We start from the raw sequence: 26,524 nt of genomic DNA, 5'->3' as shown, positions 1-26,524 counted from the left end.
AGCGGGGAAATCTAGGTGAATATTGATCGGTTGAATAATCCGCTCCGAGGTCACCGCCATCAGCCGGAAACCCCCGTGCGTGTGTTTACCTCCGAATTATCCATGCAGGACTCATATGTGTGTGTTTGAATGGAAATGCGCCGGCTTATTTCCCCCAGAATGCTTTAGCAATAGATTGTTTTTTTTTTTTTTAAATATTTGGCTTGATGGCGTCCACCTCTCCGCATGTAGTGTGAAAAACAACAAAGTACAAAGTGTTCACTGTGTCCTTGAGGGAGCTAATATTGACTGCATGCCCAGAAAATACATGTTAAGTACATAATATGTGTAAATAAATGATTATTCATATCTGCTCAGATGCATGCAATCATAAACCACGGAGAGAGATTACGCCCATTTTTATTCATGATCCATAATCCCGCTTTAGAAGGAAAAATGTTTACTTTTGTGTGAATTATTAATCCTTTTGTGTATTTTAGATCGACGGTGACATCACACGCCGTGCACGTGAGCCCTGCATTGATTTACAAGCGTCGTCTTCCATTCAACTCTGCATCTGTGAGCCTTTATTATCGTCTGTGCAGATTTATAAGGCCGTGGGTCACATTACTTCGATTAACAACCTGTGTTATTGCCTGGCATGGAGTTATAATCCACAGCACCGCTTTCACGCTTTCTTTATCGCAGAAGTGGAAAAATATTCACACGCAGTTTCAATGTCTGCGTTCTTTGCCGGCAGTGTGCGTCGCGTCACCCGTCGTGTTGCCTGGTGCGGAGAGATAACGCGTCGTCTCGTGATGGAGCGTTTTGCATGCTGGTTCATACTTCTCCTCTGCGTGCTGACAGTGTTATAACGAGGGGACGTTTTTATCCAATTATATTTAAAAAAAAAAAAAAGAGGACCTGCAGTGATTAGAGGTATGTGTTGGTTTAAACCTCGTACATCCTCTTGCTGGCAGCGTGGCGTTTGTCCCAACTTCAAATTCCCTCAAATTTGTTGCACAAAAAGAGAGAGAGAGGGGATTCATTTAAACCAGGCGGCACAGAGACAGTCGGCGGCGTAAAAAAAGGTAAACAAGGAGGCACTTTGGCATCTAGCGCGATAAAATACCTTTACACTACAACATTACTGATTAAAAATGGAACACAAAAACACATGAATCAGAGGAACGCAAGCAGGAAATATGTATAATATATATTTCTAACACGTCAGTGAGTCCTTTAGGGTTCAGGGTTCAGGGTGTAGAGGCAGACCACCACAGGGGCAGGAAGTGCAGCGACACGGCGAACACGAGAGGACGCGGACTTTCAAAATAAAACAGGAAACGACGCAAAAAAACCTGTCACTTCCTTACACGTGTGTGTGTGTGGCAGGTAGTCAGGTGTGTGTTTCACTGTCCCTCTGCTCTGCTAGTCTCTTTTCCCGCCTCGCTTTGGGAGTTCTCTGCATTGGGAGCTGCACACACACACTTTAGCTCCTCCGCTGGCTTTGATCAGCATCGTGCAAACAGTTCTCGTCAGTCGCTCTCATGTGGTCTCTCTTTCCATGCACAAAGTGAGCTCACGCAGCAGGATCTCTTGTTAGCGCCCAGGTTCTACGGCAGCCTGAAATTCCCACTGATCTCGAAGGTCTCATTATCTGCATTCGGGCTTTTTGATCTTTGCTTTAATCTTCAACCCACAAATCCCTCCATATGCTTTTTTTCATTATTTCTATTTTTTTCTTTCTAGGCATGATCTTACCTTCGCATGTCTTCACCTGATGGTTTACGATCAATGTTTTACTGCCGGCTTCGTGGTCGGAGTCTTTCTCTCGGCCGGCTTCGCTGCACGGTTTTGTAAAGCTTTTTAAAGTTTCCTGATTCTGAAGGTTCACTTCATCCCACAAAAGTTTACACATTTCAGTTTCACGTGGAGCTGGCATTGGTTGTTTATGACTTCTCGCCGACGTGGGAGACCTTTTCAGCAGATTAAATGACCCTGTGTGTTGGAGACAGTCAAAGGTCTCGCTTTTAAAGACGAAAAGTGGCTCACTTTGTACTCCCCATGAAGAATTACTCACAATTAAACCAATTAGCTGTCACTCTCAAGTTGTAGATCATTTAAAAGTCAGAAAAAGACACAGCAGACAACACATCTCTCCATTTATCGATTACTGTGTCATGAATATACTCAAATTAAACATTAAGTGTTGATAATGTTTGTACATGCATCCTTGAATACATCAAAACGCCATCAATTGTACCTTTGTTTTCATTGTCTTCAAGCAGGTGTAAATATAAACCTATTAAATGAAATATTTTATTATTTGCATTGCCTTAGATGCATTATTGGCTGCTCTTTATTGAACTCTCACATCCGATTTTGTCGGGAAATACATCAAATAAGTTCTCCAGATGCATCAAAATGTTTCAACACAACTTTTAAAATAGCCATTTGAGCCCAGATGTGTTTCTTTGTGCGATGCCTTCCTGCTTCAACGGTGTGTGTGTGTGTGTGTGTGTGTGTCAGAGCGGTAAGAAAAGATGACTGAATGATTTGTCGGCTGCTTTCAGGGTTCAAAGTTGTCGGCTTTGAACACGGAGCAAAGTGGCGTCTGACGATTTCAATCCGTGATATTTGCAGAAATGACAGCCTGTCACGTCTGAAGTCTGATTGCCGCCGTCACATGTGAGGGCCGTGCGTGTGTCGTGTGCAGCTGTAATTGGAAAAAAAAAAAGATCTGACAGATTGCAAGTTAGGTGCTTTGGAGAAGGTGGAAGGGTGAAAGGGAAAGTGATTGAAAGGGAAGGAAATTGGCCGGTGTGCTCCACACAGACGGACGAGAAGACGGCTGAAAACTTACGTCGCCGATTAAGTTTTCCCACCTGGAGCTTGTTCCTCGTTGCTGTTTCACCATTGTGTCATTTTATGAGAAGAGTCTTGACAGTTTAGCGCTTCTGGGGGGAGGAGAAGTGATGTGTGGATCTGCTGTAGATGACAGGAGAAATGGAGAAACAAAATGCACACAAAAGGATATAAAAGAAAGGCAGAGACAGAGAGGACAGACTCTCGTCTTTGTTCTGGAAGTTCTAGCTCTGATTCCTTCGTGCTTTGACGCCGATGCTTGTGATATTAGCAACACAACCTTCCTTTTGGCACCGACCTGTTTTAGGTTTTAAATGCATAAAAGAACGACCGTAGATGTGTTTATTGCATCAAGGAACATCTATTTCAACAAAATACAACCAATTATGGTTTAAATCATGACCTGTGTTGTTGAGGTCGGTTTCGACTGATACAAATAATATTGGCTTCATTTGTTTTTTTGACGTCGTAAATCTATATGTTGTGTTGTGACTTGTTCTGCTTTTGATTTTGTGTTTGTATTGAAGTTCTTTTACTGACAAAAATACTTTTTTAGCCTTTTACCTTGGGCTGAAATTGACCTGTAACACCATAGATGTTACTATAGCTAACAATATTAAAATTAAACAATAAATAAAACAAATGTATGAAAGAGATGTTTTCTAATTCCCTTCAGTAACAGTCAGGTAACACAACCTTTTATTTATATGATTCTCTTGAGGTTTATTTGACCATTTTTTAAATTGAAATCGAGGGGTATCCTGACAAATATTAAAAGATACAACAATATGTTCATGATAAAGAAGCCTAACAAGGTAACCAAGAGATAAGAAACAACTTGGATGATAGATAATAGTTTTTGTGTATTTTACAGCTGATTTAAGACATAAAAACCGAACCGTTAACACAAGAGATGCTAACAGAGAGCTAACACAAGAGTTGCTATCAGAAAGCTAACATAAGAGACGCTAACAGAAAGCTAACACAAGAGGAACTAACAGAAAGCTAACACAAGAGTTGCTAACAGAAAGCTAACACAAGAGACGCTAACAGAAAGCCAACACATAAGTTGCTAACAGTAAGTTAACACAAGAGTTTCTCACAGAAAGCTAACGCAAGAGTTGCTAACAGTAAGCTAAAACAAGAGACACTAACAGAAAGCTAACACAAGAGTTGCTAACAGAAAGCTAACACAAGAGACGCTAACAGAAAGCTAACACAAGAGTTGCTAACAGAAAGCTAACGCAAGAGTTGCTAACAGTAAGCTAACACAAGAGACGCTAACAGAAAGTTTACGCAAGAGGAAGGTTAAAAAGTTTCAAATTAAGCATTTAAAACAAAATGTCACGCAATGTCCCGTGTCTCCAGGGGGCACGGCGTCCCGGCAGAAGGGCTTCCGCGGTTGCATCCGCTCCCTGCAGCTGAACGGCGTCACCCTGGACCTGGAGGAGAGGGCGAGGATCACGCCGGGGGTCGGGCCCGGCTGCCCGGGTCACTGCAGCAGCTACGGCTCGCTGTGCCAGAACCGGGGCCGCTGCGTGGAGGCGGCCAGCGGCTTCCACTGCGACTGCAGCCTGTCCGCACACACCGGGGTCTTCTGCCACACAGGTACATGCACGAGCACAGACACACACACACACACACACACACACACACACACACACACACACACACACACACACACACACACACACACACACACACACACGAATAGAGCTTTTCCTACATGCACGAGTCATATTTATACTGTATAGAGAAATCCTCGCATCGGTATGTCACCCTCATTAAAAGAGTAACGCTAAAAGTTAAGCTTCATGCTGCTTCATGCAGTTTTCCAAAGAGCTCTTTGCTCGTGCATCGTCTCGTTTATTCGCCCACATCATTACTGTGATTGCTCTGAGGAAACAAAGGCACATTCCCACACATAAAATGTACCTCTGCAATACCTTTTGATTGCTTTACAGTACGGCAACACAATACGTGAATGGAGAGGAGACCTTCACTAGTTTTCTGTGGGTGTTTTTTTATGGTGATGTGGACCTTTCAGGTATATTTAAGGGTGCGCCAAGGGTTTGCATGTGCCACATTGTGTGTCATGCAGTGGGGGACTGTCACTGGTCTTTTTTTGGTCTCAACCCCTTGATTGACACTGGTCTTCATCTTGGTTTAGGTGGTCTTAACTGCAACACTGCATTGAAGTCAAGGTCAAACACGTGTTTCCTCATGCATCATCCTTTACAACCATGTTCCAGTCTTCTCTTCCCCTTCGGGATTTCTGCTTTTCTTCTCTTCTTTGTGCAGAAAATGTCTGAACAAGTCTCACACAGAACTAAAGAGAAGTATATATGTATAAGAGAAAGCCTTTTAATGGCTTTAGCTTCACCAAACTGACAACTTTGTCTGCACAGACCAGGTTCACATCTCGCCTCCGCCCGCTTTACATTCATCCTACATCTCTACATTCAAGGTCGCGTTTCAATGTGTTGCGTTGAAGTTCCTTTCAAAGGAGATTTAAGTAGTTAAAGCCATACATTGTCTGAGTGAAGTCCTTCACTCTACAGAATAACGGCCCTGAACGTCTGCGTTGCCATTACAATGCCGTCTTCTCAGTCATTTCATGCAACAGGCAGACAGGTATTCATAGGATGTTTTCTCACAGTGGACCGAAATGCAAATAAAGAAACACAAAGATAAGAAGGAGAGACGCGTGGGCGTCTGCTGCTATCGCTCCGGTGTACCTTTTAATGCACTTCTGTCGTTAAAGCGAAGGTTTTTCTTCTCTTCTCTCGTGTGGCAGTGTCACAGTTGTTTGGACGCGGTACTTGGCTTGCCGCGCGAAAAATAACCCTTGAGCAATTGATTAGAATATTGGAAAAAAAATATGGGAAGTTACTGTAAATACATGAATCGTGCTCTGCCGAGGGAAACAATGCTTCTCTTCCGAGTAATATTGATCAACTACTCTACGGGAAGAAGAAGAAAAAAGAAAAAGAGAAGCCGCAAAGTGAAATAAATGGTGTTCATGCAGAATGAAAAGTCAATAGATTCCACTTCCAGGAAATCTATCAATAAACCTAAAGTAATAAACCGCATTAAGAGACTTAGTAGGATCCGACCGCTGCCAGGATGCAGAGAGCTCACATCTTGTTCAGTTGCACAAAATATCATACAGCATATGCAATAACTGTAATAAGTAATGAACGGCTCGGCATCTTGATATTATTACAGTATCCAAATAAGGCTTTTTTTTTTAACCTTTTTTGCTCGTGTAAAATGAAATCTAACAATCCGGCTGAAGGTCTTGGTTCGGGTCCATGTGGATGTAATTTGCATCATTGAGAACAAAAGGGAGTGCATATGAAAGATGGTGTAGGAACATGAAAGAAAAGCACTCGAGACCGCCTCATCGATGAAAAATCAAAGGCCGAACTCTTGATCTGACCGCGTGAAAAAGCCTGCCTTTATATTTAAGAGAAACACAAATAAAAAAAAGCTTCATGTTGCTGTAGTTTTGGGTCATGAAGAGATGGAGTTCTTGAGAAAACAGCGTTTGCGAAAAACAAACATCAAACATGTATCTCGCTACAAATCAGGCCGCTCCTTCTCTTCCCTTCCAGAGCTCTCGGCCAGCTTCGAATCGGACACCACCGTCAGCTACACCTTCAAGGAGCCGTACGAGTCGAGCCGCAACGGCAGCGCCCGGCCGTCCTCCATCTACTCGGACGCCACGCCGCGGGGCGAGAGCGTCTCCCTGAGCTTCAGGACCGACCGGAGTCCGGCTCTGCTGCTCCACGTCAGCTCCTACCACCGCGAGTCCCTGGCCCTGCTCGTCAACAAGCTCGGTGAGGAGGAGGCTTTTATTTTGAAGGGGTCTGTTCAGGCACACGCAGGAGATTCGAGAGTCTCGTCTGCCTCGACTTCTCTTTCCTGCGGCTTTCATTTATTTTGAATATTTAACAAGATCGCACACGAGATTCGGTGCATCGCTTTCAACAAACGCCTCTCCTCCTTTTCCGATTCCCTCTTTCATGCCTTCTCCACATCCCCTCTTTCTCTCCTCCCTCATCATTCAGACTTGAGGTTGAACGTCTTTTATTATTCATGACAATCTTCTCATAAGCTTCTTTCCCTGTTTGCCTCCTTCTCCCTCGCAGTCTTCTCTCACCCTCTTAACACCTTTTGCAAATCCTTTGCTCGCTCCCTTTCCACCTAATTACGTCTCTTTACTTCACTTTTCCTTGCTCTCACTCCTTTCATGTTTTTCTTGTGAAGACTCTTTCTTCACGCCTTCCTCCCTCAACCCTGTTTTTTTTTCAATTACTTTCCTCTGCTTCCTCTTCACCTTTCCTCCCCTCTTCCTCTCACTCATGTCATCCTCTCCTGCCATCGACCTTGCCTCCATCCCTTCTTCCTCCGTCCCTCTCTCTCCTCCTCATCTTCAGCTTCACCAGATCAGGATCTGTCAGATCTTTCTTCATCCGGTCAGCCTCTACTGCTTTTTAATCTGCTCCGGCCGTTGTATCGCGTCTCCGGCTGATGAAAGGTGTTCTGCCGTCTCACCGCCGAGACGCGATGAGCGCCGCCGCCGCCGAGAGGCTCAAAGCGGCGCGGCGGCTTAATGGGCGGCGGGTCAGGGTGCTGCCGAACGTAACGGCGGCAAACTTGCTGATGTGTTTTTATAAACTTTGACATCATCATGGTGTGGCTTTTAAGAGAAGTAGGAGGCACTTTGATGTTAAAATTACACTTTCAGCATCAATAAAATTGGCACTTTGCTGGTAGATTAGCAATAAATTGAGTTTTTTCCTCCTAGTTTTAATGAGTCTGATGGACAGCAGAGCTTTGCACGCTGACCGTGGAGTCGTCAGGTAAATGCACTTAACTTGAAGTGTTTAATTAAATCCCAGAGAGCTGTTTTTGTTTTTTGGTTCAGCTCTTTTCTTATTTCTGCTGCAGTTGAACCTCCTTGGTCAAAGAATACATGTATTACCAAAAACAAGCAAATGGATGAGCCCATACACCAAAGCAGTATTCCTCACTGACAATAACACTGTGAGTTTGTAACGCACTTGAAAGAATGTCGAAAAAATTCAATTATTTAAGGACAACGTGTTATTTATTTGTCTTCTTATTAATCTTGAACGCACAAAGAGCCATTCATTAAATCTGCATTTAATCCGTTCAATGAAATTAATTAGGTTTGTTATTGATAGAGAATCAACCCTCTAATCCTCTTAATATCCAAAAAGCTTTAATAAATCAGACACATCAGCGGTAAGTAAAAAAAAACATTAAAAAAAGACATCCTCTGAATGAGATTCGTAAAAAATGATGAAAGCAAACCTGGATGTTTTCACCCAGAAGACAGGTTTAAAATGGACCGTGTGTGTGTGTGTGTGTGTGTGTGTGTGTGTGTGTGTGTGAAGATAAGCTGGAGGTGAGATACAAGCTGGACAGCAGCAGAGAAGCTGAAGTGTTGAGGAGCCGAGTGAAGAGTCTGGCCGACGGACGGCTGCACAGCGTCACCGTCAGGAGGCTGAGCGGCTCCGTGTCCGTGCAGGTAACACTCACACACACACACACACACACACACACACACACACACACACACAATATTATACTTTGGAAGATTAGCCTGAAATCTATTTGTTCTGGATAAAACTTTTTAAAAAGCCTGGAACAGAGCAGAGCTTAATTGGCGTTGAAGGTTCATTCTGTGAGACTCTTTCCTCTCATTTCAGAGTAAAAGCTGTGACATCACCGCCGGGCTGCCCGGCGTGTCGCTAAGTGTCTCTCTGTTCAGAGCACTTGAGATTGTAAAACACAGCTGGAGGAAAAAGTCCACTTTCAACAGGGACATTTGGCCCTTTAAGGGAACATTTCCCCTCAGCAATGCGTTAGACAGCATCTCCACGTGTACGCAGCTGAATAACACACGACTTAAGACGTGTGCCTTTAGTCTGGAGACATTTTGGTGGCTCTGTAAGCCGGAATTTAGGCACAGCGATGCTACCGCGTTTGCCATCACAGTTAGCATGTTAGCATGCTGGCAAATTGCCAATTAGCAACTACAGCAGGCGGCTATTAGCTATGTGGGAATCCCACGTGGGGGTGTTTGTGTTAAACGGTAGAAAGTCGGTGGAACAAACAGGGTACGGTCTCAGAGATGATGAACCCGGAGCTACGGCAGCGCAGCAGGGACAAACTACCCACTAGAAGAGCGCCGGATGGAAAATATGAAGCGCCTGAATCGCACCTGGATCTACCCAAACGTCTTATCTTGTTAACAACGGTCCGGGATGATGAACGAGGTGAACATCGTCTCCCTCCGTTTGTATAATTATCGGCGCCCTGAGATGAAGAACAAGGTGACCTCGCCTCGCGTGGGTGCAGCGGCCTCCTGAGGGCGCCGGTGAAAAATGAGAATCTCATCGCGCCGCTTCCCCGTCACCTTGAATCATTACATCGTCCCCCGACACGTCGGGTGAACCGTCGACAGCGTGGTTTTGTCCCGACGGCCAACGCCGCCCCCACCGAAAAAAATCTGGCAAGCGGACGCTATCGCATCCTCTCTCCTCCTCCTCCTCCTCTTCCTCCTCCTCCCGAGCAGCTGTCCCGTTGAGAAACGACTCCCCGAAGCCCCAAATCACTCGGCGCCCGCAGACGCAGACGCAGACGCGTCCTCTGTGTTTTTTTTGTTTGTAAAACGGTTATCAGAGAGGCCGGCGTCCGCCGAGGGGTTTCCTGTGGCTTTCACGGCGTGTTCCAGTTAGTCACGCTCAGAGGAGCATCGCTCCGAGGTGATGATGTGTGGAAACGGAGATAAATCACATCAATTTAAAAACAAACTTTCACCTCGAGCGCGTGTCCGCCCTCCACGTCAGCAGGACAGGACTGTCACCGCCGTCCATCAACAGCATTGACTTTCTCTTCTTTTGTTTTGAGCAACACAGTACTGACGTTACAGTACCTAAAACATACAATTACACGACATGTATCTCTCTGTGAAATGCACGAAGCTTTAGATGAAACTTGAGTTTCTTCTGCGCCGCCACATGACGCCGTGGAGCAGCCCCTCATTAAAAGATTCGCTTTCACATGTGTCTTTCACACAAATAAAAGGTCAAAAAGTGAGTTATTTTGTACTGAATGAGTCTTCTGAAGCAACATGACAAGTTTGAGCAGTAAGAAAAATATGTTGCTTTATTTCAGATTGACCGAAACCCCAGAGAAGACTTCAACCTGACATCTGACGGAGAATTCAACGCCATCAAGTCGCTGGTGTTGGGCCGAGTGCACGGTGAGGGAGGAGGCAGGGAGACATGAAAGAAGGAACAAAAGCCTGCAGAGAACCTGCAAACCTAACAGAACATATAGAACAACATGTGAAACAAGAAGCAGCATTTATGTCACCTAAAACTCAAAGTGTCAATAGTTTACTCGGATGAGAATGAATCCAAAGAATGTTATACTTCTTTACTTGCTTTTCCTTAATAAAATGTAGTCTGACCCGTTAAATGTTTGGTCAAAGCTCGCCTGCTCATGGGTTCAGTTGCAGGAGTCCATTTAACGGAGGCTTCACCGCAGATTGTCTTCAACCCCGGGTTTTTTATTTGTTTTTTGTTTTTTTGGAGCGCCGCTTCGTCCATTTAGCTGTGAAGTGCTGGAGCGACTCCTGCAGCCGAGCCGGGGCGAGACAGTAATTGGCTCCTTCGCAGACGGACCGAGATGTAAGCTGTTAATAACGCGAGGGATCCACTGCTCTCTGAAGACACAACAGCCGCTCTGCCGATTAAAAAAACACACTTTTAGTTTAGTGAAATCTGTGTCAGCTTCTTCAAATGCCGCGATAAAGTATCACCAAGTAGGAACACGTCTCAGTGAAGTGTCTTTTTTTCTGGCATTTAGTAGTTTCTTATTTCGAAAGCGCTTCGCTGGATCCTTGTCACCGAGGCCAGGGTGAGAAAACATGCACGTGTCACTACAAATGATGTATTTTCACACCCGCAGTTCGTCAGTACGTTGTTATAATTCTATTTAATTGCGTACATCTTCTGGGAGCGAATGTGGAGCCCTTAAACAACCTCGCAAAAATATTCGTTGGATATCCCCACTCCATCCATTAAATACAAATGACGCTTTGAAACATCAATTACAGCCGAAGACATTCAGCGGCGTTTTACTCAGTGCTTGAAAAATGGAATAATTTGATCAGTTGATACAAATACAAGAACATTTCGGCCTCCATATATTCAACCAAAGCTAAAGCTCCTGTTTCATGCAAGTAAATGTCGTAACACAAACTGAATAGATCGACACTGTATGTGAGCCGCGCACAGCGCCTCTCTTCTGGAGTAATAACACTTAATCTTCACGATCTTTCCGCTCGTCTGCACGTGAAGCTCCAGGATGTCGTCACTCGGCTCGCTGTGTTTTAACCTCGCCGTGTCGGCGTGTGACCGGTCCTCCCCTCTGTCACACCAGAGGAGGCAGATCAGCGTCAGACCAGCAGCAGGAAAGTGGATTTTTCTGTCGTTTCCCGCCGACCCCGTCATCCGTCAGCCTGACTAATGGACCCGGAAGGATTCAGCGCTCCTGCTGAGAGGAGCTTACAGGCGGCGGCCATGTTTCCTGCTGCTCTCATCAACACACAGACGTGCCGCCTCTCCGTCACCTGAACAGACGCCGATGCTGCCGGTTACTGCGGTGACGCCGGCTCTCGCAGCTGCTGTTTACGGCGCTGTGAGGGAGTGAAGGTGAAGGATGGAGGGATTGAAGTCAATAAAGGGAACACAGGGGAGGAGAGAGTGCACATCTGTCTCCAGGAGCGATGGATGCAGACTGTCGTAAGTGTCTGCTTGTTGGACGTTCTCTCTGATGTCTGCGTCCTGCTCTCAGTGAAGAGCAAACAAACAGAAAGAAGAACGGCGCTCGGCATAATGAATGAGTGACGTTGGTGAAAATTATGTTTACTGCTGCTTAAAATGAAATTAATGTTCTGCCCACAGCGTTATCTCAATGAGGGTGACCAGGAGCGTCTGCAGCCGGGATGTTGTGTTTTTAAGAGTCCCATAAGTCCCAGACATATCGTCCTTGGCCAAAATTATGACTTTTTATCTCATAATTTCAACTCTTATCTCACAATTTCGACTTTATTATCTCATAATTATGACATTTCATCTCATAATTATGATTTTTTTTGTGTCAGAAATGGGCTTCCGTACATTACCGTATTACATTACTTCAACTTGTTCAACTAGCTCTTGTGGTTGAGGAGCTCGACCTGCGTCAGTATGTTTATGAACACTTTGTCATTTTCAGAAAAAACAGCGTGTATTTTTAAAGGACATGTGTATGTGCATATGCTCCTCTCCTGAGGTGTTAAGTTATGTATTTAAAACACACGTCACTGCTGAGTTACTCATCACCAACACTTCCCTCAGACTCACTCGACCCTCTCGTTGCGTTTCTCGCCTCCAGGGTCCGACGACGTGGACCCGGACCTGTCCCGCTTGGCGTCTCTGGGTTTCACCGGTTGTCTCTCGGTGGTCCGCTTCAACTCCATCAGCCCTCTGAAAGCCGCGCTGCTCCACCCGCACACCAGCCCCGTGGTCATCTCGGGACCTTTGGTCCGGTCCAACTGCGGCTCCTCGGCTTCGGCCGATCCCTACGCGGCGGAGAACACGCGCCACCTGTCAGGTGAAGCCAGGGCGGAGGCTCGTTCGCTGTCGGGCTTCATACACGTGTGTGTTTAAATCGTCACGAGGCGGACGCTAGCCGTGGTTTCTGTTGATGCAACAGAAAGAATCAAAAGTGAGGTCCATCGTGTGTGTTCGCAGCGTGGACACCTCGTAATGCTTCGCTCGGCGCCCGTAAGGTTTCACAAAATCGTCTGTAAGTATCCTTTACAACGGCGGATTTTGAGAATCAACACATCTCCGTAACCGTCCAGGCTCAATAAAAATCCTTCCAGTCGCACTGTTAGCACCTTGAAGTTTCATCTGAGATTTTATTTCATTTCCAGGTCCGGTCATCTCCCTGTTTGCTTTTTTCCATTTCTGAAACGATTTACACAGTTTTTTTCTTCTGAAAAACCTTTGAATGACCCCCACACCGGTGGTTTTATTGCAGATTCAGGTTCTTTAGACCCTGTTCTTTCCACCAAGGGGTGTTACTAGTACGTGGGACCTTGGTGAGGGGTCTCAGTCACACATTTTGAACATGACGGAAACCGCTCGAAAAGCATTTTCGGCCAATCTTAATGAGCTCATGCTGGATGTTAATAGTTATGATCAAAAGTTGTAATAAAAGTGATTTTTTTTGTGTGGAAAATATACATTTTTTTCACTCGAAAATTCTAACAAAAAAGGTATAAAATAACACAAGTGTTACAACTCATTTGGGGTTCATACGGAGTTGAAAACCCAGCGTGCTCAACGGCGCTTCAACGCTTTCCGATACGTCGAGGACGTTTGATTTCCATTGATTGCGTCACATCAGAGTTCATCCGCCGCGTCGTCCTCCAGCTCCGTGTTTGTGTAACTGCTTTAAAGCCGAGTGTCGAGCAGCGCGCGTCTCCTGCTGTCTTTTCCATTTCTGTGTGTTGAAATTGCATGAAAATTGCTTTTCCGGTCCATGAAGAGGCTCGTTAATCTCACACAGTATCCTCCTTGTTTTTTTTTTTATTTTCTGGAGACTAATGACAGCGTGATCAATGCTTTAATTAATTTGGACCACGGAGGAGACTTTCCTTTGGGGATTCTCTCTCCCTCCGAGCTCTCATCCCGTTTGTGATGCTTTATTAGAGTCATTTGGAGCGCTGATGTCGTGTTCATCGTCTCCTCTGAGTGATTATGTTCTGATCTTGTTGTGTTTCCCCTCTCTCTCTCTCTCTCTCTCTCTCTCTCTCTCTCTCTCTCTACTCGTGAGTATTTATCCCTTCACGTTCTGTGATTCTGTGATCATTTTTTGCTGTAATACTTCTCTTCATTTCTTCCTCGCTCTTTGACATCTGTTCCCGTTTCTTTGGTGCCCTTTGCTTTTTCATTTTCTGTCTTTTTAATATGTTTTTTTCTTCCCCTCCTTCTGTCTTCTTTCTCCGCTGTAGACCAGTCTGGTTCAGTGGGTTCAGGGCAGCCTTTAGTCAATGCCATGAGGACTGACTCTGCTCTGATTGGAGGTACTGAACCTTTTCACTGTACGGGAACAAGGACCAGCTCCACCACAAGCTTTGGTGCCCTGTTGGCAACCAGAGTCAAGTCAACCATAACATTTCATCTGTCAAATATTAATAGTTAAAAGTTTCCTCACGGTAACTTTAACCTTCCTCCCTTGTTTTAGCTTTCTGTTAGCGTCTCTTGTGTTAGCTTTCTGTTAGCATCTCTTGTGCTAACGGGTCGGTTTTGACCCATGTCTTAAATCAGCTGTAAAATACACTAAAAACTATCTATCATCAAGTTGTTTCTCATCTCTTGGTTACCTTGTTAGGCTTTCTTATCCATGAACATATCGTTGAATGTTTTAATAATTTTGGGCCTTTCTTTGTCAGGATATCCCTCGATTTCAATTTTAAAAAATGGTAAAATGAACCTCAAGAGAATCATATAAATAAATAAAAGGTTATCCAAAAAAAAAAAGACTATTACAGAGGGGTATTAGAACACATCTCTTGAATACATTTGCTTTATTTATTTGTTCATTTTAATATTATTAACTGTAGTAACATCAATGGTGTTACAGGTCAATTTCAACCCATGTATATTTACTTATATTTAAGATTAGTTAGATCAAGATTAGCAATACATCATTTTCTAAAGACTCTCACGCTCAGAAGCACTACCGCCTTCGTCCACAAGGGGCGCCTAACTCCACACCAGAGGTCTCCGTCGTGACTTTAACGCACTTGTTTGGTGAGTTTTCACAAAAGCTTGCACATCTCCTCTGCCGGGACGTCGAGCTCCAGGCAGGAGGAAAGTGATGGGGCAGAGAGTCCTTTTGAAAAGTCATTTAAAACTTTGTTGCTCTGCCAGCGCAGATTGATTCAAAGAGAAGCGTGAAAAGGTTCAATCTATAACCGTGTAGATGGAAAAGGTGGAGAAAAAAAAAGTCATTTAAAACTGTCCATTAAACTCGGCCTGACTCTGTCTCAGTGCACAAAGGGCAGCTCACCTAATTAAACCTATGCGGGAATTGCTTGCTGATGGGAAAACTTATTTGCCGTTATCTCGAAAATAAGCGCGGTTTCTTTGTTATGTAACGTCGTATTAAATTGATTTCGGTCGTATGTTAGAATTCCAATTAAATGAAACCTGCTCTCATATTCCCAAATGTGCTCGACAGAGCAGAGGCCGACACTTTGAAAAGGTTTTAAATCGTGTTTCATGTACTTGAAAGTTAGATTTGTAAGATTATCAAAACATTAGGAAAATAATAAGTCAATAAATGGGGGAAGAAAAATGAAATAGGCATGATTTTTGAGTAGTTTGAAGCATTTATGTGTGTTAAAGTTGGACATATAACACCTTGAATGTCCCTCTGCCTTGCAGGCGTCATAGCGGTGGTGATCTTTGTGGTCGCGACCGGTCTGGCGATAACCGGCAGATTCCTGTACCGCCGGAAAGAGACGTACAGAAACCAGGAAGTGAAGGCGGGGGTCAAGCAGGACGACGGCCCAGAGTTCCCTTTCAACCACCAGACGGACTCCCAGAGCGCCTCCACCGAACACACAAAGGAGTATTTCATCTGACCGCGGGACCCGCTGGCGGCACGTCGAGGCCAAAACAACAACAACAAAAAGTGACGCTTTACTGTAAATTGTGAACGTACTGATACAAAACTTGGGCGACGGCGTCGGACTCGTGAGGTTGTAGATATCCTTGTTTCAACTGTGAGTATTCCCGAATGTAAATGTGGAAATTATTGTCTTTGTTACAACATCTGGCGAACGTCACTTTGTCTCTATTGAAATGTTGACAGTTGATGCAGGTATCGCTGTTTTTTACGGCGCGCGGGGAGGAAAAAGATGTGGAAAGCGGTCGGCCCTCTGGTGGTCGAGCGTGAGATGGTGAAGGACGGGGTCTTCAAACTGGCAGGATGTTGTTTTATATATATACATATCTCGTCATGCCCTTTTAATTGTGATCATGTGATTCTTACAAGGTCGACCTCTTAACCCCCCGAAGGGAGACTTCACAATATCGTCAACCTCCTTCTTCTTTTTTTTAACATCCCTCTCTCCTTCGCACAGCTTTTAATCCCCCTTTTTTTTTTTTTTTTAAAGGTTTAAGCTTTGCAAAATCTTTGGTGGGAAAATCGTTTCAGGAAATATTAAAGTAAATGTTCTCCAGCGAGGGAACATATTGCAAAAATGTAGGAGCTTAGTCATGGATCGACTGAGCTTTAAAGGTATAATCCTTGCACTGGATATCGTACTCAACGCTCCTATTGATACACTCAGAGAATGATCGCCCAACTCGCCGGCTCCGCTCTGCTTTACACAGCTTTAGAGGAACGTTCAGCTCATTGTTCAGCTGTCAGGGCACAGACTTTTTCCTCTTTATTAGTTTTGGTTCACGGTTGCAATAACCCACCGGACACGCCCGCTCAGTCCCCAAACAGCTGGCGCTACGGTGAACAGAGTGGAGCATTTAGCAAGGGGTTACGCATTAAAAAAGGTAATAACATCAATTATTTAACATTCATAAGGCAGGGCGACGTGCAGAAAATCACATTTTATTCTTTTTTTTTTGAGAAAAGTCGAGAAGATGTTTCAGAAAAAGTACTTCACTTCACTGTAATGCGGCCGCTGAACGCAACACCAAGGCCATGTTACGATATGCCATCCAGAATCTAACACAATATAGCCACACTATTGATATCAGTTTGATATATCGACCAGCAATGACATTTAACATCCTGGACTTGGCATCACACAAGTATCTTTGTTTTTAAAAATCAGTTTTCAGTTCAGCCGAACAAATTGATATTGATAAAAAAGCACAGGGAGGTCATTTAAACCCGAGCAGGGAGGCCTGCTGTACATCCAACTATAAACAAAAAGAAAATAGCCAGTCCGCGCCTCCACTTGACGAGTTTACCTGTTTGGTGTAAACGGTGTCGCAGCTCGTCGTCAATCAGGTTTCGATTCCTCTTTTTTTTAAGCACATGGACAGTTTTGGATTTCCACAAAGCGGTGAAGATTCAACAGGAAGCTTGCAAAGAGATGAGAGAATATCAGAAGAAAGCTTTGACCTCAGTTCACCCCGAACCTTGCAGCTCTAGAAATACTTTAAAAATACAAGAAGTTTAGATGTTTCTCCAAAAGAAACGCTCCCACTAATGGACTCCTCTTCTCACGGTTCAAACACACCTTTGTCTCCATGTCTGTTGTCTTTTTGTCTCCACATCCTTTCTTCTCTGAACGCAGCGGCATCGGCAGGAAACTCAGCCCCATCCGTGACCTGTGATCTATGTTTCCATCACGTGTGCATGCGTTTCCCCTTCCTCGTTTCCTCCTCCTCCTCCTCTTCCTCCCCGCTGTGAGCGACCCGCTGGGCGCTTCCTCTCCTCCTCGCTCTGTAAGCGTCTCTGAAGTGAGGCCTCTGAACGCGGCGCTGTGGCCGTGTGTCGCCTGCACCCGGAGACGGTCCACGTGTGTTTCCTGAAACGCTAATCTGCCGGATTGTGACCCGATGGAGAGAACGTCAGAGAGGAGGAGAGTCGAGAAGACGTGAACGGCAAGAGAATTAAACTAACTTTGCTTACACATAACGGTTCAGATCTTCTGAAAAAGGGTTTTGCTTGATTTTATTTCCAGCATGTCATTTTTGTTGTAAAGTTTAATCCTGTTGTTTCACTTTTGACACACAAAAAAAGGCTTTTTATTTGTTCATCTTCCGAGGACAGAGGACAACAATTGACCGGATCTCACCATGAAGTTCAGAAGATTAGGAAGGAAATGGGCGTGAAGACCTTTAGTTATTCATTCATGATCTAGTTTCCTGTTCAAGCGGCTGCTGGACCTGCGTCTGTACACCGACGATCATTTTCTTTTGGACATTTAGCGATCGGTTCTTGCAGATGACGGCTGTGGTTTCGTTCCTGCCGATGTGTGTAGTCCAGCTGAATGTGTCTCAGCGCAGGTTTAATGGTGATTAACATTGATGTCAGTGAGTTTGAGTGACATGCCATGAAAAAAAAAAAATATCCAGAAGATTTTAACCGTATTTCTGGTTGTTTGGTTACAGAATGAAAACAAAATCCTGTTTGAAGAAAATAAATTGATTTTTTTTCCAGAGACTGTGTTTTTAATTATTTTGGAGATTTTTAACCTCAAAGTATACATGCGTACGTTCACGTCTCATGCTAGTATTAAAGCGCTATAATTAACGTATCTGCCTGTTGTCGCTCCCTGTGCGGTCACACCACACATGAGGGATTAGATGTAATGTATGTAAAACACACATGGAGCAAAGTGATTATCTGTAAAGAGCCACTCAGACGGTTAAACACCGGATCACAGGATCAGCGCATCCATAGCACACAGATCGGGATGAAGGATACCATCAGAGTCTTTTTACTCCGCCGTCAGCCAATTTTGTTGTTGTAAAGCTTGAATCCGGCTCGGTTAAGGTCAGGGCCCTAAAACTTTCTGAAGAATATACATTTGTATGTTAAAGTGACCAAAATATCATCTGAAACAACACCAAATGTGTGTAAAATGTGATATTTCTTATGTGTTTTACACGGTGAAATAAAACATGAACATCGACGCGTACGAGATGTGGGCAGGACATTAAAAAATCATCATGTTCATTTTATGTTCCATTAAAATAGGACAAGTCATGAAATATGAAGCAAAACATATATATTTCGAGACGTTAAACATAACAGGAGGGTTTAAGTTTCATTTTTTGGGGGGGGTGAACCTCTCGACACCTCCAGAAGTTCATGTCAAGAGGTTCAGACGCACAGACTGATGTATCCGGTCATTTTTCCGACCTTGATAATCAATAATCTTTTTTCCTGCTCATTCTTTCTGCTCGGCCACACCAAAGGATCCGCGGACCAGTATCGGGCCGCGCCCCGGTGGTTGCTTTCGGCCCACATTTGAGCAACTTGGACGACGAAAAAAGTTGCCGTAGGGAAAAATAAATAAGAAAATAAAAGTGGCAAAGTGATGCCGCTTGTTCATTAGTGCCGATGTCGTTCACATTGACACTTGTCGCGCCTGCTATTCGTCCTGAATTGGTAAAACCCTGGAGAAATATTTCGTGTGAGCGCGAGCTCGGTGCCGGTGCCGGAGGGGAATCGTTAGTGTCGTCCCGCCTGCCTCCCGGTGCAGGAACAACCTTTTTTTTTTTAGAAATATCCCACAGCATCTCACCGGTTTTTTTTCCAAGAGAAACGTCCAAGTAATGAATTAAACATAGCAGCAAGTACAAATATATTAGCGCTTATCAGGGGGAACATGAATAATGTATTTTGCAAACGGGTGCATTTAAATGGCGACATGTTTTCTCTGCCGGTGTGTGTGTTCACACACAGCTGCAGCTGACAGCCACAGTGAAATGTCCCCTGCGGGCAGATTTGGCCCTGTTGAAATGAGAGGTTTAGAAAGCATTCCCATCTCTGCAGGATAAATATATATATAAATAGCATGTGTAAAGAAAATGTCGACGCCAGGAAAGCGTTTTCCACAGACCAAAAAAACATATTAGTCACATTTAGTAGTGGATTTTTACAACAGCATGTAAACAAATGCTCTGTATTCCACACCACAGGCTCTTAATTGTGTGGAAATTCAACACATTTTAAATGATCAACACAGTCGTAAGAAAGCGTTTGGATGCGGTTCCTTCTCAACTCTGCTCTGGTTCATGTCTTGACTTTGGAAACCGGAATTACATTTCAAGGGAATTTAATCACCGCTCCCCAAAACCTCCAGAGCTTCGTGATGACGCCGTCTGCGGGAAGATTGTCTCTTTGTGGGAGTGCAAATGAAAGCGAGCAGCTTGAAGTGATGCTAATCAATTCAGCCAAGCGTTTTCTACAAACACTTTGCCATCAGAGCAGAATGTGGATCAACTAAAACAGATGACATGATAATATTGTTGTCGTTTTTGGGGTTGTTGTTTTTTTTTGTGTGTGTGTGTAATAAGATCTGTGATGATTCCTGGAGAGAGAGAAAGTAGCACGTCAGCAGTGATAAGAAACTGCGGTCAGGTGAGCCCACATCCACCGAGTGAGCCTCAACTGCAGATCTGAATGCACCTCTATTCCAGGTGTTACGGTACCGGGCGGTGCGCAGCGCAGAGGAGCCGAGCTCAAAAGCGCAAATGAAATGATGATATTCATATTCAAACGGCATATCATTAAACTTGTAAATTAAAATTACAACGTAGTCTTGTTCAGACTGACCTCTGCTATGTGCATGGCCTTGAGATTTTACTGTACAGTTTTGGAGAAAAGTGACTTCAAAGTCAGCTTTAATGACATAATGATATTCATAACGTCACAATTTCCAATATTCAAACTGCTACAAAATCAGATCCTTACATTTCTAAAGTAAAATCACAACGCAGTCTTGTTTAAGTGGACCTCTGCTATGTCCATGTGTATGAGTTTGAGATTTTACTGTACAGTTTTGTAGAAAGTTGAATTCAAAGTCAGCTTTAATGACATAATGATATTCATAATGTCACAATTTCCAATATTCAAAGGGCTATAAAAACAGATCCTTAACTTTGTAAAGTAAAATTATAACGCAGTCCTGTTCACGAGGACCTCTGCTATGTCCATGTGCATGGCCTTGAGATTTTACTGTACAGTTTTAGAGACAGGTGACTTCAAAGTCAGCTTTAATGACATAATGATATTCATAATTTAACAATTTACAATATTCAAACTGCTATACAAACAGATCCTTACATTTATAAGTGAAAATTACAAAGCAGTCTTAGAGGCTCAGACACAGAAACGCATCCATTGGTCTGTCTGCTGATAGAAGCCTCACAGCTCCGTCCTCTCTGACTGAAGGCCTGCTATCAGCCGGCTGCAGCCGGATGCGGGCGAAAAGGAAAGGGGCGAATGGTGAGAGGCAGATACGGCCGAGAATGTGAAATACACAGAGAAATAAACCACTTTAAAGTCATGATGCATATTGCTATTTTAAAATGGTTGCGTCCAGTTCCTTTCAAGGCAAAACTTAAGCAGCTCTGGAATTTGGAATTATCATCACGGATATTTAACGATTGCACAAAACCTTTTTTCTAATATTTCAGAGACGAGCGACCGGCTCCATGTCTCGTCATCGTCCACAAATTGTGTAATTTTTCCATCTTGATGTTTAACGGTGCAAACAGACCCGTCGACCGCCTCACAGTCCGTCCACGGTGGGCTGGTAGCTGCCGTAATCCCATAAAAGTCGGGTTACAAGCTACTAGCGCCTCGCTACTGCTGCTAGCGCCTCGCTACTGCTGCTGCTACTGCTTGAGTCGGGCGTCAAGCCGGGGCTGGTCCCACTCGCTGCCTTCGGTAGTTAGCGGGAAGCTAGCGCTGCTGCTAAGAAAAAGTGGCCCGTCAGCAGTGACAAGAATAAAGCAATAAAGAAACAAAAGGATAAACATGTCAGCACAAAAGCTTTCTATATTTGTGGACGTCTTGGTCTGGAGCTAGTGCTGCTGCTAGCTCCCCGCTGTAGCAAGCTAGCGCTGCTACTACCTCCCTACTGCCCGCATCCCCGCTGCTCGAGTTGGATGTCCCGGTCGCTACCTTTGGTGGTTAGCGGGGAGCTAGCGGGGAGCTAGCAGGGAGTTAGCAGCCGCGCTAGCTGGCTACACTTAATTACTGTCTTTCCCAACAATAAGACTGTTGCTGACATTATTCAAATAGATGACAATGGATGAATCTCCCGGCTGGTTTTTTCTTTCATCATTGAAAACTTCTAAAGGCCACAGAGCTGAAAAAAATCATATAATAATAATAATTAGTGTCGGGTCTACTGAAGTCGGTAGTTTTGCTGTCATTAAATCCCATGTGGGATTTCTTCCGTGTGAGAATGAAGTCTGAGAATACAAAGATGCTTAGAAGACTCCTTTCTGGAAAAGCACAAACGAGGACGAACGTGACCTTATTTTGGACGGTCCGGGGACGAATCACAGCACCGCCCCGCGGCGTCTCCGCCACGCTCGACCTGCGCTGACTCGGGTCAATGGACGAGATTGTTTTGTGGTCACAGGGAGAAGAAAATAAAAGCAAGAGGTTTTTGTTTTTTTTTAACTTGAGAAGTGTCAGAGACACTAATTGGTTTTTCTGCCTGAGGAGGAAAACAGAGCGACCTGGTTGTAGAGCTGCAGGTGACTGACAGTCCACCGCAGCTCTGTCGGGGTTAACAACCTCCCTGCTAGCTCCTCTGCAACTACATCATTACTATTATATCACAGTTTAATCTGCACAACAAAAAACTGTTGTTCTTTCAGTCTTTTGGCTAAAAACAACCTAACAAACTCCTGGCTCCTCATATTGAAAAGAAACACATGAGAGTGGCTCTTTAAAAAAAACAACTTGTTAACATTTAAATTACAAAACACAAACCACGATAATTGTCACATTATATAAACCTTACGCAAGCCTCAATGCATATATATATATATATATATATATATATATATATATATATATATATATATATATATATATATATATATATATATATATATGTATGTATTGAGGCTAATATACATATATATATATATATTTAAATATAAATATATATATTTAAATATATATATATATGTATATATATATACACACATATATATATATATATATATATATATATATATATATATATATATATATATATATACACACATATATATATATATATATATATATATATATATATATATATATATATATATATATATATATATATGACATCATGTTAACACACAGTTAACACAATGCACAATGGAAAAGTACATGTTCTTCCATGTAACTACTGATCAAACTATTATTATGAATCTGCAGGGTGTTAATACTAATAAAGGGGCATTTCCACCGGTGGCCGCTAGATGGCAGTGTAGCCACACGGTGGGCCGGGTCTCCGCTTGATATTCACACACACATCGTCCATTTCTCATCTCACAGGATCAGGAAACAGATCAAATCCTTTACAATCGCCTGTTGAATAACTTCAGCGAGGTACTTGACAAACATGGCACACCAGCTCGAGTCTGCTCCTGTTTGCAGCTCCAAGCTTGATGACTTGTTGGTGAGGCTGTGTTGAAGAGAGTGAGAGAGAGGAGAGAGAGTTCATGTGTGTCTGTCAAGCCAGACCTCGGTTCATCGATAGGAGTCCACGCATCCTGTTAAACTTTGTTATCTTCTCTTGAGAGATCTTTCTTCTTTTGCAAACATCTGCAAGGGAAGCTTTAATTTCCCAAAGAGAGACGGAAGGATCTCGTAATGATTTATTTGCTGTGAAAGCATCTGAGGAATATGCTTGATGAAAGAGCAACAGACAAATGTGGAGACTCCCACGCGTTCACCAACTGAGTTTGAGTGTTTGCCAAATTCATGTTCTACAAACTGGTTTCTTACAATCACACAAACTATAATTCTGCTGGGTTCTTCAAATAGGAATAAAACTGCACAGACACAAATTGAAGCTTGAAATACTCTCTTGTCAGCTTGCCTGTTTTTTTAAACAGTGAAAGAAAATGAAAATAATTTAAGGAAGAGGCAATCATCAACGCCTGAGGACCAAAGAACTGTTTTAAAATGAATGTCTGTGAATGAGGGAATAAAGTTTCCGTTGGCAGCGCTGCTCCTCTTCCTGGAATGAAGCACAGCTTGATAAGCTCCTCCCTCTTCCTCCTGCTATCAAACACAGATAACTGCACTCTGTCCACACATGTCCTCGTTCCCTCCCCTTCAGATCTACACTTTTGCAGATGGGTGGAACCAACATGGCGCTGAAGCGATAGAGCCGACACGCCCCGTTCACTGAGCCAGCACATGTTGTTCAGATCACAAGTCAAAGCAGAGTCGCTTCTCAGGAAGTGAAACTCAGACGGTCGTTGCTACTGAGAGGTGAAATGGCGCAGAAAGGAGTTCGGCTGGATCGGGAAACCTTCTCTTGTCCCATCTGTCTGGATCCACTGAAGGATCCGGTGGCTACTGCCTGTGGACACAGCTACTGCATGAACTGTATTAAAGCCCACTGGGACAAAGAGGATGGTAAGAAACTCTTCAGCTGCCCTCAGTGTAGGAAGACCTTCACACCGAGGCCTGTCCTGCTGAAAAACACCATGTTAGCAGATTTAGTGGAGGAGCTGAAGAAGACTGGACTCCAAGCTGCTGCTGCTGATCACTGCTATGCTGGACCTGAAGATGTGGCCTGTGATGTCTGCACTGGGAGGAGACTGAAGGCCTTCAAGTCCTGTCTGCAGTGTCTGGCCTCTTATTGTGAGCAACACCTCCAGCCTCATTATCAACTCCCTGTCTTTAAGAAGCACAAGCTGGTGGACCCGTCCAAGAAGCTCCAGGAGAACATCTGCTCTCGTCACGACGAGGTGATGAAGATGTTCTGCCGTACTGATCAGCAGTGTATCTGTTACCTCTGCTCTGTGGACGAACATAAAGGCCACGACACGGTCTCAGCTGCAGCAGAAAGGACCGAGAGGCAGAGAGAGCTGGAGGGGAGTCGACTCAACATCCAGCAGAGAATCCAGGACAGAGAGAAGGACGTGAAGCTGCTCCATCAGCAGGTGGAGGCCATCAATCTCTCAGCCGATGAAGCGGTGAAGCACAGCGAGAAGACCTTCACCGAGCTGATCCGTCTCCTGGAGAACAGAAGCTCCGATGTGAAGCAGCAGGTCAGATCCCAGCAGAAAAGTGAAGTGAGTCGAGTCAAAGAGCTTCAGGAGAAGCTGGAGCAGGAGATCGCTGAGCTGAAGAGGAAAGACGCTGAGCTGAAGCTGCTCTCACACACAGAGGATCACAACCACTTTCTCCACATCTACCCCTCACTGCCACCACTCGCAGAGTCTACACACTCCACCGGCATCCAGATCCGTCCTCTGAGATGCTTTGAGGACGTGACGGCGGCTGTGTCAGAAGTCAGAGATAAACTACAGGACGTCCTGAGGGACGAGTGGACAAACGTCTCACTGGCAGTGACTGAAGTGAACGTTTTACTGTCACATTCACAAGCAGAGCCCAAGACCAGAGCTGGACTCTTAAGGTATTCACGTGACATCACTCTGGATCCAAACACAGCAAACACACATCTGTTATTATCTGAGGGGAACAGAAAAGTAACATTAATGAAGGAACATCAGTCTTATTCTAGTCACACAGACAGGTTCACTACTTTCTGTTTTCAGGTCCTGAGTAGAGAGAGTCTGACTGGACGTTGTTACTGGGAGGTGGAGAGGAGAGGAGAAGTTCATGTAGCAGTCTCATACAAGAATATCAGCAGAACAGGGAGCAGAAATGAATGTGTGTTTGGATGGAATGACAAATCTTGGGCGTTAGATTGTGACAAAAACAGTTTGACATTCAGGTACAACAATATCAAAACCCCCGTCTCTGGTCCTCCGTCCTCCAGAGTAGGAGTGTACCTGGATCACACAGCAGGTGTTCTGTCCTTCTACAGCGTCTCTGAAACCATGACTCTCCTCCACAGAGTCCAGACCACATTCACTCAGCCGCTCTATGCTGGAGTTTGGTTTTATTGTTTTAGTTCTGGAGACTCTGCTGAGTTCTGTAAACTCAAATAGACAGAAGTGATTTCAGGGACATCAGGTTAAATTCTGTGTTTTAATTCTTAAACTCATTTTGTTTCCATCGTTGTTCTTGAGAGCTGATTGTTCTTCACCTGTCAATCAAACATTGTGGGCGGTGCTTTGCCCTCTTGTCATCATTGTTGTGTAGATGTTTGACTTCCTGTAGGTGGCGCTCCTTCCTGTGTGTGTTTAGTCATGGAGGCTCTCACTGCTCATGAGGATCTTTGTTCACCTGAACTCATATTTCTCTGCAGGAAAATGTAAACTTCTCTGAGCTCGAAATGTTTGATGAATATTGTTGTTGATCAGTTTTGAGCCGTACATTTGTGAGATTAAATGTTTTTGTTTTCTGAATCAACATACAAATGATGTACTATGTTGTATTATAAAATAAAGTATCATGATCATAATCAAAGAGGAAATCATGAATTATTATTTTACAAAACTGAGGTTGTGGTCAAACTAATTTAACAGACTTTACTGATGGGATGTGAACAAACTAAAATTATTTATTGTTTCAATGATGAACAAAGTATTTTCTTCTTTCTTATAACCCCAAAATATTAAATATGGTTCCTGGTAAATATTAAAAAGTGACGCCCATCAACGTGTCATCACGTGTGTGTTGATGTGCTGTGGTTTCCTGTGTCGCCGACATGTTTTTACAGTGTAATATGACTCTGGTATATTCTAAATCATGATAAAATAAAATGGATATTCATATTTTTTATTCCATCAATCGATGCATCAAACTTCATTTCAGACTCAAGGTCCAGATAGTACAACACATTAAATAGAATAAAAAATAGAATAGAATAAAATAGAAAATAGAATAAAACAGACAAAAAGCACAATTAAAACACATAGACCTACCAATGCCTCAT

At 43.8% G+C, this 26,524-nt stretch overlaps 2 protein-coding genes across 4 annotated transcripts in view; both read left to right on the top strand.

Moving 5' to 3' along the window:
• LOC137805321 (contactin-associated protein-like 4) overlaps positions 1–18,129 on the top strand; it is a 48,163-nt gene extending 30,034 nt beyond the window's left edge. The window contains exons 16-23 of one of the 3 annotated variants that reach the window (XR_011080213.1): positions 4,216–4,455; positions 6,465–6,689; positions 8,274–8,407; positions 10,060–10,147; positions 12,328–12,546; positions 13,955–14,026; positions 15,393–15,733; positions 17,273–18,129. Coding sequence is in view for 2 of the 3 variants with exons in the window: in XM_068605179.1 (XP_068461280.1) it covers positions 4,216–4,455; positions 6,465–6,689; positions 8,274–8,407; positions 10,060–10,147; positions 12,328–12,546; positions 13,955–14,026; positions 15,393–15,592 (1,178 nt within the window). In the remaining variant the exon portion in view is untranslated. Of the gene's footprint in view, positions 1–4,215; positions 4,456–6,464; positions 6,690–8,273; positions 8,408–10,059; positions 10,148–12,327; positions 12,547–13,954; positions 14,027–15,392 lie in introns of all 3 variants that reach the window. The other 2 variants (XM_068605179.1, XM_068605193.1) reach the window with 2 other exon arrangements.
• Positions 18,130–23,903: 5,774 nt separating this feature from the next.
• On the top strand, positions 23,904–25,952 carry LOC137805337 (tripartite motif-containing protein 16-like). The gene has a single exon (XM_068605206.1). It carries the CDS (start codon positions 23,949–23,951, stop codon positions 25,632–25,634), a length of 1,686 nt encoding a protein of 561 aa, XP_068461307.1. The 5' UTR covers positions 23,904–23,948; the 3' UTR covers positions 25,635–25,952.
• Positions 25,953–26,524: the final 572 nt, after the last annotated feature.

The sequence above is a fragment of the Clinocottus analis genome, unplaced genomic scaffold (assembly GCF_023055335.1).
Source record: "Clinocottus analis isolate CAN_PGR_092001 unplaced genomic scaffold, fCliAna1.0.p SCAF_11, whole genome shotgun sequence".
In the NCBI taxonomy this organism is placed as follows: Eukaryota; Metazoa; Chordata; class Actinopteri; order Perciformes; family Cottidae; genus Clinocottus; species Clinocottus analis.
The sequence above is the reverse complement of the archived record's forward strand: the minus strand, read 5'-3'. Positions and strand labels throughout refer to the sequence as shown.

Excerpts from the sequence above, each read along its gene's own strand:
- LOC137805337 (XM_068605206.1), top strand. The coding sequence starts at position 23,949 with ATGGCGCAGAAAGGAGTTCGGCTGGATCGGGAAACCTTCTCTTGTCCC.